The sequence below is a fragment of the Vulpes vulpes genome, chromosome 3 (genome assembly GCF_048418805.1).
Source record: "Vulpes vulpes isolate BD-2025 chromosome 3, VulVul3, whole genome shotgun sequence".
Lineage (NCBI taxonomy): Eukaryota > Metazoa > Chordata > Mammalia > Carnivora > Canidae > Vulpes > Vulpes vulpes.
In genome coordinates, this window is record NC_132782.1 from 143,339,109 (window position 1) to 143,349,687 (window position 10,579).

A 10,579-nucleotide genomic window follows, 5' to 3' on the forward strand; every position below is an offset into this window, starting at 1 on the left:
GAAGTCTGCCAAATGAGCAAATCAATGAGTAAATTAACAAGTGCATTAAAGCATAAGTATATTTTTTATTTTCTTTATTTCTAGTATTAAAGTTCATAGTAATTGGTTTTTTTTTCTATTTTCAGTTGTTTCCAACATTTTATTAATGAAAATTCTTGCAAAGACTTGGTGACTTTTTGTAATGCTTCGTTTCACCTACATGTATTTCTATTTTATATCTGGAGACACTTTTCTTATCAATGGATAGTAGAAAAGACTTATTTGAATCATTAAATTATTACTATCTGATTTAATTTTCCTGCTACTCATGTGTCATTACTTGAAAATTCTTCTAGCTTTTAATATTAACTTATTACAACCTGCTGTGCCCTGACATCATCAAAGTCTGTCCCAAACACTAAGGTTCTTACTTGTACATTTTTATATCTCTAGGAATTATATACATTATTATTTCCTCTCTCCTTGGTTTTTACAATTTATATCACTTCAGTTAGGATCATATTTATTTCCGGTACTTTTTCTTCCTAAATGATGTACTATAGAAATTTTTCACTTGTATATTATCAAAAATAATCTCATGCACATATATTCGCAACAGAATACCTGTTATTCTGCTATAACAGGAAATATAATCAAATATCTTCATATTTCAATATCCTACACATGCCCTCTCTTCTCATCTTCTATGAGTATCGTTGCCTACAGCAAAGATATTGTGAACGGTTAAATCATAGAGATTGTTACTGTAGTAACTAGAATACTGCCTGGCACAACAGGTAGGATGCTCAATACATATCTGTCAAACGTATAAACAAATAATTACTTGTGGGCCACCAAATCACAAGAGACAGCCACATACTGTAGCATTCATCGTTCATTTAACAACTAATTACAAAGTGCCTTCAATTGTCTCATTGACAAAGTTATTGTCTGGCAGCAGTAGTGTTTAATAGTAACAGCAACAATAACAATAACAGTATAATAACTGAAGCATACGACACTATGTCAGACACTATGTTAATTTACATTTATTAATTTATTTAGTCCCCACAACAACCCAAGGAAGCATTTCAATACCTGTCTCCCATAGGAGGAAACAGGCACAGAGTGGTTAAGGTCACATAGCCAGGAGGTGGAAGAAACAGGACTTTTCTTACCTCTCAGCAGGATAACTTTATTTCTACTAAGCTGCAAGCTCTTTTTCCTCTTACTCCCTGGAACTACTCACAGCACAAGCACATGCCTTTTACGTAACAGTCTCGATAATCTGGGGCTAATTTTAACTCGATCCCAATAATTTATAAATTAATACCTTACGGGTTATTATAATTACAAATTATTAGAGTATTTGAATTCAAAAAATATGCGAAAGATCAGCAGGCAACGTCTTTACTTCCAGTGAGACAGTGAAGTAAGGAAAGGTAACCAGAAACTTCAGGTGGGAATGTCCAAGAAAAGTTTTCTGAAGCTGTGCGCTCCCTCTGCTCCTCTCCACTACAACCAAACCTCCTTAATAGAGGAAAACATGGAAAACGCCTGACCTAAACACAGATAATTTTTTTTGTCTAATCGAGATGGTGGGTGGCAGTAAAAGCAATAGACTTTTTGAGGATTTTTGGATTTCAGACTTAATCCGGGCCAACCACCGTAGGAGGAGAGGTAGGAGAGGTAGGGAGGTGATATCATTTTTTCTGATAGTACTTCTATGTAGTACTATCATAATGAGGTCACAGACATACAAAGTTGGCTTAGAGTAATCCCATGTCACAGCCAAGAGGTGGTAGGGATGGGACCCTATCCCTCCTGCCTGTACTTGCACAACCACAGTATCTTAAGAGACGGCTTGATTTGAAACTGTGCACAAAAAAGCTAAAATAAATCCTTTTATGCAATCCAATTGTCTCTGTCTCTTTCACCATCACACCACAGACACCCCATTTTGGCATTCCACCATCTGAATTTTTTTTAAGGATTCATTAGCTAAGGAGGAGTGAGAAAAACAACCTCCCCGTCTGGATGAAGCCACAACTGCATCGACTCCTCTGTGGCATTACCATCCTTACACTCAGGACAGAGGATAGACAGAATGACAAATTTTACACAAGCCCTGAAAAAGCAATATTTGCAACTATCAACAGACAGTTTTTCTCCTATTGGATGAAGTCTTCTGTAAATAGAGAAAAATGCCATTGATATACCAGGTAAAATTCGCTGTGGCTATAAATGCTTTCCGAAGCAAATACAAATGGAAGGTATTTTGTGAACCTCCTGTAAGGAAAAGACTAAACAACGTTAAAACTGGCAACCTAGAGAGATTCTGGGCACATTAACATCTTGAATTGTTCTTTAAATGTTTTGGAGCTTAATAAAAACCCCAAGACACATTAAGCCAGAAGATTTTTTATATCCAAGAGGGTATAAATCTAATCCACATGTTTCTGATTCATTTACTCTTGAATCACTCAAGCAAATGTTTTTAAGTGCCCTCCCAATGTCTATGGTATCTCTGGGCATTTTTATAACTCTTTCTCCTTAAAAACAGGAAATCATGTTTGGCCAAGAGTAAATTAACTTAAAATACCAAAAGTATTCCACACCACTGTACACATCTAAAGCAACAGATTTTTATGAAAATTCTCAACTTAGCAATGTCTTTTTTAGTTGATTGACCTCTGCTGGACCAATCTTATACACTTTCATGGAGTGAGAAAATAAACTCGAAGGAACTCAACTCCAAAGGCTTATGCATAGCTCAGTATATTAGTCAAGTCACACTGTAAACCTATCTGCAACATACTTTATATTTTGATAATGCAGGAACAACTGGACTTCTGAAAGACTGCCCTAAGCTGGACTCTGCAAGAAAAGAGACTTGGAGACAGACATCTACGTGCAGGGAGTGTTCTGGGGGAGTGCGAGGTGGTGAGGGAAGCAGGACTTGGCAAAGGGAGGAGCAGGGCTGAGTGCAGTTGCAAGGCCTCAGCAAGCTCGGAAGCATGGACAACCCTTCAGAAATGTTCCAAACGAGGCAACGGGGCAAGGGCTTTGTGTCTCCAAAGCCACCCATCACCACACACCCAGTGACCAAAGAAAGGCAGCAAGCACCATGGTCAAGGCAGCTTCCTTTGGCTGAGGGTAATTCCCCTGAGAGCAAAGCTCACCCATCATTTGCGATAAGCCCTCTGAGACCTGGTTCATTCTGATGCCAATACCTTTAGTAATTCAGTCAAACTTCAATCAGCTACCCAACTGTTTTTATTTATCGCTGACAAACATCTTAGTGACTAAATGTTTAACTACACTGGCTAGAAGCACTAGCATAAGAGTGAATAATCTTTAAGAAATCAAGTTCAAACTTTATATATGCAAGAGAACACTTTTCTGGGGTAAACTTACTTACCTAAGAAATCCATTTACTTTTCATATACTTGCTCCTCTTTTCCCAAATCAAAATAATCCTTTATCCCTGAAGGGAAAGTAAACAAATGTCTGTCCTTCTGGTAAAAGATTGCTGAAGTTTAATAGTGTCTACAGTTGCTGACTTAGGGAACAGATTAAAAATTACCATTTGGGTTTCAGTAATTGCTTAATTAACTCTTACCTACAAAACTGAGAATCCACATTCTGGTCAATCATTTGCAATCTTTGGGCATTCATACTACCTAAGTTACAGTCAACCAGTCGAAAAGTATTTATTGCTCTGCCAAACTGATGAAATAAGAATAGCAATAATAATAAGTTCCTTTCAGGCTTACGTATTCTAGAAACGGAACATTAAAAAGAATCGTTACTTATATGAAGACAAAAATAATATTAAGAAAATGTTACTTGAAAGGCTGGTAAATAGGTTATTTTTTCCTCTCACCCTAGAAACATCAAAAGAATGTCTTCGAGATTTACTTATTAAGGAACAGTGATTCACCTAGGACACGGGGAAGATACTTTTTTTTAATTGTCATTTGACTCTTAAAGATTTTTGTACTAATTTGTTGCTAAATGAAATTGTAAACTAAAAAGTGCCCATTGTAGTTTCCTGTATTTTTCAGTTAGGACTATAATTAAATGAACTTATATGTGTTCACCATGCTTAAAACTGTAAAAATCCAGATACTGTAAAAGTTTAAATTTTAACATTTTAATGAGCTATAGCTTAAACTAGTATATTTGTACTACTCTTCTAAATCTTAATTCCTGAAAACATACATTTCCTCCTTTGGAAAAATAACACATTAAATCTTAAAAATTAAAAAAAAATTAAAAATCCACCACAGGGGATTTTTAGGGCAATGAAATTATTCTGTATGATACTGCAATGATGGACACATGTCAATATACATTTATCAAAGCTCATACAACATACAACGCTATGGTAAAACACGACAGACCTTAGTCAACAAGAATGATTTGGTATTGGGTCATGAATTTTGTGACAAATTATAAGGGTTAATGAAGGCGTCGGAGGGAACATGAGAGGGCATAACGTGAACTCCGTGCTTGCCGCTCATTTCCCTGTAAACCTAAAACTAATCAAGAAAAAAGAGTCTATTAAAAAGACAGATGAAACATCAAACAACATGATCATCTTCCCTTTTGTATTGGTTGAACTCAATCACTAAAATTAATAAAATATTCCGTTTGTCATCAGCTACAAATTTAAATAATTTCAGAAATTATGCCATGATTGATAAGTTTTGATACAATAAATCCCACCAAGCACAACCACTATCATCTGCATTATTCACCTGCTACCTTTCGTGTGTGTGCACCTGTAACTGTGTTCCAGTTTGAGGCTTGAAAATGACAGTGATAACATGTCAAAGTGTGCACAGTTGTTCATCCAAGTTACAAATCCAACAGTTCATACTCATCAATCATAGAAAGAAAATACATAATGTAAAGTAGGGCACTGGGAGAAGCTGTCAGCGTTATAGTACAACCATGGGGATCCAGAAGCTTGATTTCAGAGGCTAAAATCAAGTTTAAAGTAGTTTAAAAACTAAGAAGTTTTTAAAATATAAGGTGGAGAGTGATGGCTCAGTCATTAACATCTATGCAATTTTTCCTAAGCATTTAATGGGGAAAGGAGACATGTTTCAAATGAGATGCTAGTGCTTGATGTTATTCAGCATTCCCAAACCTGAGTTTCTTTACAAGGGTTCCATTTAGAGCTGTCTGATGGCCTTAACCTAATGTCAAAGGCACATGTGTCTGGACCACAAAAGCTGTAAATCCTTTAGTCAGAATTTGCTATGAAGACCCAAGCGTCCACAAGAGAAACCAGGAATGCAAAGAATGCTTCCAATAAAATATCACCCCTCAAGAAGTATCTGTGGTGTATCAACTGAGCATCGAACACAGAAATAATTCTCACACTAAAAAGCATTTTAGAAGGATTGATACACTGGTGTAATAGGTGTGTTGATAACTCATAAATAGAACATAGAATTCAGAAAATGTTTCACAAAAATAAAATTATGTTTCCAATAGAAAAATGTTCAAAATATGGATTAAACTGTAATATCTACTTTAACAGAGAAGGAAACCAAAAACTCAGGAAGAGAAAAACATAAATTCAAAATATCCATGATGAGCATGGAATCTTGCTACCTTCCACAGTCTCACAGCAGTTAACCTATCACTCCTATTTCTCAATCAAAAGCTAGAACGAAGCAGAATTTTAAAGGTGACTGAGAACAAACATAAACCAAAGAAAGCACCAGTGATACCTCAGTTGTCCAGACCACTTGTCTCTCCTCTCACTATTCCATTGATTTCAGGCTCTCTCCAGGCCTACGATCTCCATTTTTCTCACCTTCTTCATTTTCTCTTTCTAACCCCCAGTTGATTTCTGGGCTACTCACGGTCACTTTTTATTTTGAAAAGCTAGATTAATTCAAAGTTTAAGGGAAAAAAAAAGGGTCATTCAAAGGGAATTCCCTCTGTTGAGTGGCATAAATTAAACTCTTCAAGAATGAACGCTGAAGTGACTCCTAAGTATTGATAGAATTGGTCTCTGCTACTCAGATTCAAATAACCAGACAATGAACACAGATCAGATCTCTGCTTGGTTACACCTAAGGCCTCCTAAAATGACAACAAGCAGGCCTCAAAATGTTGACTTGCCATTGACAGACCCAACCTGGCCTCCCTGTGGTTGGGTTCCTAGGACCAATTCCAGAATATCAGGAAGAAATATTTAAATGATTTAACAACTCCAGAACCTAAATTCAAATTGTGAGAACATAATATGAATAAAGAAAATATTCAAAAAGTGGAAACCCTTTTGGAGAATAAAATCAGCTGTCACAGGATTTGTCTGCAACAGCGGCTCTCACAACTTTCTTATGCATCAGGATCATCAGGATTGTTTATTAAAACTCCACTGGTGGGGCACCTGGGTGGCTCAGTCTGTTAAGCATCTGCCTCCAGCTCAGGTCGTGATCCTAGGATCCTGGGATCGAGCCCCACATCAGGCTCCTTGCTTAGCGGGAAGCGTGCTTCTCCTTCTCCCTCTGCCGTGCCCCCTGCTTATACTTTCCCACTCTCTCTTTCTCAAATAAATAAAATCTTTAAAATAAGTAAATATATAAATAAATAAAACTCCACTGGCAACAGTTTTTGGACAGTGACTCTGCTGGAGGGGCTAGGAAAACTGCATCAGTCGCAAGCACCTTCATACTACCAGGCAAGGTATGATCACAACCTCTGGGTTCCATCTACCTTTGTCTCCCCACTTTGCCTCACCTTTACCTGTGGATCCCCTGTATTACTATGTCTATCCAATTTCTTCACTGGTACAGAAGAAGGAATGAAAATAATCTTTCTGCCACCACTAGTTGTGAATAGAGGATTCTTTCTCTCTTTCATGGCATGTTGTCACTCTTTCCATCATAAAGTCAAATGATGAAGGGAGTTAAGGCCATACTTAAAAAAATCATAAATATTTTGTCTTCTACCTAGAAGATAATATAAGTGACTTATGTTTGTTGTTAATTCCTTAACCTTAGCTTTCATTTCCCAATAAAAATAACAAGCTGTCAAACAGAGCTACTGGCTACGTCAAAAAAAAAATTTTTTTTTTTTAAGGAATGGGATGAAAAAGGAAGGTTTTCCTATCAATCATACCTCTCCGTGAAGTATTGGCATTGTTCTTGGGTTGGTGAACTAGTGATTTCTTCACCTAACCTATCCATAGAATTCAACCTCAACTATCCAACTATCTCAACTCATCACCTCCCTTTGCAAGCCAAGACCCAGCATTGTGCGTTTAGAAAAACCCAGGAGCTAATATGCCTTTTCACACAGACTTTCTACCAAGACTTAGTTGAGCCCATTCCAATACTATATTATAGTTGGTCGTTTTTTTTTTTTTCACATTTTAGAAACTAATTCTATTAAGCATATTAAAACTATGTTGCTCTATTAAAATCACCTTATCCTCTTCTGCAAGCAGGTTACGCTATAGTTAGAATTGTTCAGCAAGACATTTCTTTCAAACCTATCTTCCCAGTCTTTGATGTGTTCTGTTTTGTAGAAACACCAGGTCCTCTTTCATTTCACAAGGAGGAGTGTTGGAAAATCAAAGCATGGGTACCATAGACAGCTTAATCCTGAGCCAGAGCTGGGTGCCGAAGGAAGTTCTGAGTAGGAATAAACTCCAGTATTTAAAAGATTGAATAGTGTTGCCCATCAAGACCAACAACTTTGAAAAAGACAACAAACCTTGTATTACACATGGAAAAAAAAAATGGAAGAAAGCAGAAATTGTCAAAATGTTAGGCTCTTACCAGAAATGGACTCCAGCAAATGCAGGAGACACACATTATAGCCAGGAGCTGGATGACCATTTCAAAATGATGAGACCTGCCTTGTCTGTGCTGCTGACTTTTAAATTTGACTCTTAAAAGTGTGATTCCTGTGATGGCATTGCACAAGAATGAAACGCCAAGGGCTAAGAGCCCCAGAAAAGAAAAGAGCAGAAGATAAAACCTATCTTCCCAGTCTTTGATGTGTTCTGTTTTGTAGAAACACCAGGTCCTCGATGCTTGAATTTTATAGTTTCGATGCCCAAGGATGGGGAGCAAAGCTACGAAAATGGCAAACAAGCACACTCCACTCAACATCATTTTCACATGTTTGGATGTAATTTTCGTAGAATGAAATATTGGTTTGGTGACTCCAATACAGCGCTCAATGGCCATCACACTGCCTAGAAAAAGTGGGCACAGACCGGAGAACACCATGCAGATACCAAAGATACTGCACAGGATGTTGGACTGGTCAAAGCGGATCCAGTCTTTATCAGAAGCATACACAAAGACTGCTATAGCTCCATTGATGAGGTGGCCAAAGAAGTCTGTGATTACCAGGGCACTGGCCAGAAGCAGAAACGACGCCTTGGACTTCTGTCTAAATCTCTGATAAGCCTTCATGAGAATAGCAATGGCAAGGCTGTTTGACAAGATGCCCACTGTCATGAAGATTACTGAAAAAAATACCGAGAGCCGGTTTTCCGTCTGGCAAGTTGTATTTGAAAGGAGCCCAGCTGCAGGAGACACTGGCTGTTGGGAACTGTTCATAGACATTGTGGTGGAGACAGAGCTGCCCTCTCAAGTCATCGCCCTCAGCACCGAGCAGGCTTGCAGTCCGGACATCTGCAGCACAAAGACAGAGGAGCCGTGAGCCCTGGATAACTGCGCATCTGACATTTAAGACTGATGTGCCCCAGCACCCGGTGGGGGGAATCGGGGGTATCCGGCCTATCACGGGCGAGGTTGCATCACACCAGGGCAGCACACAGCTGCCTGCGGCTCCGCATTTCATTTTCAAGGTAAAGAAGCTGCCCAAACTCTCACACACACACACACACACCTGCTTTGGGGTCACTCTGGGCCCCTCTGCAAACGGGGGCCTCCCACATCCCTCCCTACATTTCACAGACACCTGGAAGCTTCTGAAGTTTATGGGGTCACCAACAAGGTCAGATGGAAACCCTAAAAAGTTTTTCAGTGCGCACAAGTCTCTTCAAATAACCAGGTGACCTTCTGCGGTTTCTGCGTTTGCCTTTGGAGGGCCTGGACCTCCCCCTGCCCCCCCCCCCCGCCCCAGTCCTCTTTGAGGGAACTACCTGTCGGGCAGGCAGGCCAGGGAACCCCCTCCGGGCTTCGGGAGGGGGCAAGGGGGCAGCAAACGCCCCCGCGGGCTTCCCCGGCGCTCTGAGCCGTCCCCGTGGCTCAACTTACAGCAGACCCCGGGCCGGACCCCGCGGGCCAGGCCGGCGTCTCTGCGGCTCCTGCGGGCCAGCGGCCACCTGAGCCCCGGGCGGCGGCGGGGACCCGGCGGCCGCGCTCCCCCGACACCAGCCGCCGCGGCGGGCGCCCAAGAGGCCCCGGGTGCTCGCCCGCTCGCCCCGCCCGCGCCCCCTCCTCCGAGCAGCCCGCCGGGGAGCCCCGGGACCCCCCTCCCGGCCCCACTGCACCCCGCGGGCCCGCGTCCCTCCCCCCGGGGCGCCCCCGCCCGCCGGCCCCACTCCCGCCCCGGTGGCCCCAGGGGCGTCTGCCCGGGACGTGGGGCCACGCTCGGCCTCAGCTGCGCCCCGGGGCGGCCGCCGGAGGGTCCCCCCCCCCCCCCGGGCGGAGCATCCCGAGGCCGCCGTGCGGAGGCAGCCGCCGGGCCGTTACCTGCGCATCCCCGGCCGCCGCCAGGGCCCGGGCGGGGAAGGGCGGCCCGCTCCGAGGGCCATCGCGCGCCCGGCCCCCTCCAGCCCCGCCGTCCCGCCGTCCGTCCGTCCGTCCGTCCGCCCGCGCGGAAGCTGGAGGCTGCGGGCGCGCGCGGCTCCTCGGTCGCTCGGCCCCGGCGGCGCTGCAGCGGGCGCGGGCGGCAGGGCGCGGGGGACCTCGGCCCCCTCCCCGTCCGCCTCCCGGTCCCGGTCCCCGTCCCCCTCGCCCTCCCCGCCCCTCTCTCCTCCCCGTCCCCCTCCCCGTCCCGGTCCCCGTTCCGGTCCCCGTCCCCCTCGCCCTCCCCGCCCCTCTCTCCTCCCCGTCCCCCTCCCCGTCCCGGTCCCCGTCCCCCTCGCCCTCCCCGCCCCTCTCTCCTCCCCGCCCCCTCCCCGCCCCCCCGCGCCCGCAGCCGCCCGGCCGCTCGCAGAGAAGTTGCGTGTCCGACCCCGGGGAGCTCAGGGCGCCCAGTGGGACTCGGGACGGTGCAGCCGCCCGGCACCCCGCAGCGCACCCTCGGTCCGTCCCTGATCCGGCTCGCAAAGGATAGAGGGGCGCCCGGGGTCGGGGGGGGGTGGGGACGGGGGACGGGGGGCTCAGCGCTGGGCGTGACCCCGGGGTCCCGGGATCGAGTCCCGCTTCGGGATCCCCGCAGGGGCCTGCCTCTCCCTCTGCCCGTGGCTCTGCCTCTCTCTCTCATGAATAGATCCAAAGAAAGAGAGGAAGAGAGAGGGAGAGAAGGAAGGAAGGAAGGAAGGAAGGAAGGAAGGAAGGAAGGGAGGAAGGAAGGAAGGAAGGAAGGAAGGAAGGAAGGAAGGAAGAAGGAAGGAAGGGAGAGAGAAAGAAAAGAGAAAGAGAGAAAG

The 10,579-nt window shown here is 44.0% G+C and overlaps 1 protein-coding gene across 2 annotated transcripts in view; it reads right to left on the bottom strand.

The window, feature by feature from the left end:
• The window catches only part of PTGFR (prostaglandin F receptor), a 43,740-nt gene extending 33,937 nt beyond the window's left edge, over positions 1-9,803 (bottom strand). Inside the window, exons 1-2 of one of the 2 annotated variants that reach the window (XM_072754788.1) lie at positions 9,681-9,803; positions 7,788-8,654 (exon numbers count right to left, since the gene is read on the bottom strand). In XM_072754788.1, coding sequence (XP_072610889.1) covers positions 7,788-8,585 — 798 coding nt within the window. In that variant the 5' untranslated portion in view covers positions 8,586-8,654; positions 9,681-9,803. Of the gene's footprint in view, positions 1-7,787; positions 8,655-9,127; positions 9,330-9,680 lie in introns of those variants that run through there. The other variant, XM_026004768.2, reaches the window with a different exon arrangement.
• Between the last annotated feature and the right edge of the window lie 776 nt (positions 9,804-10,579).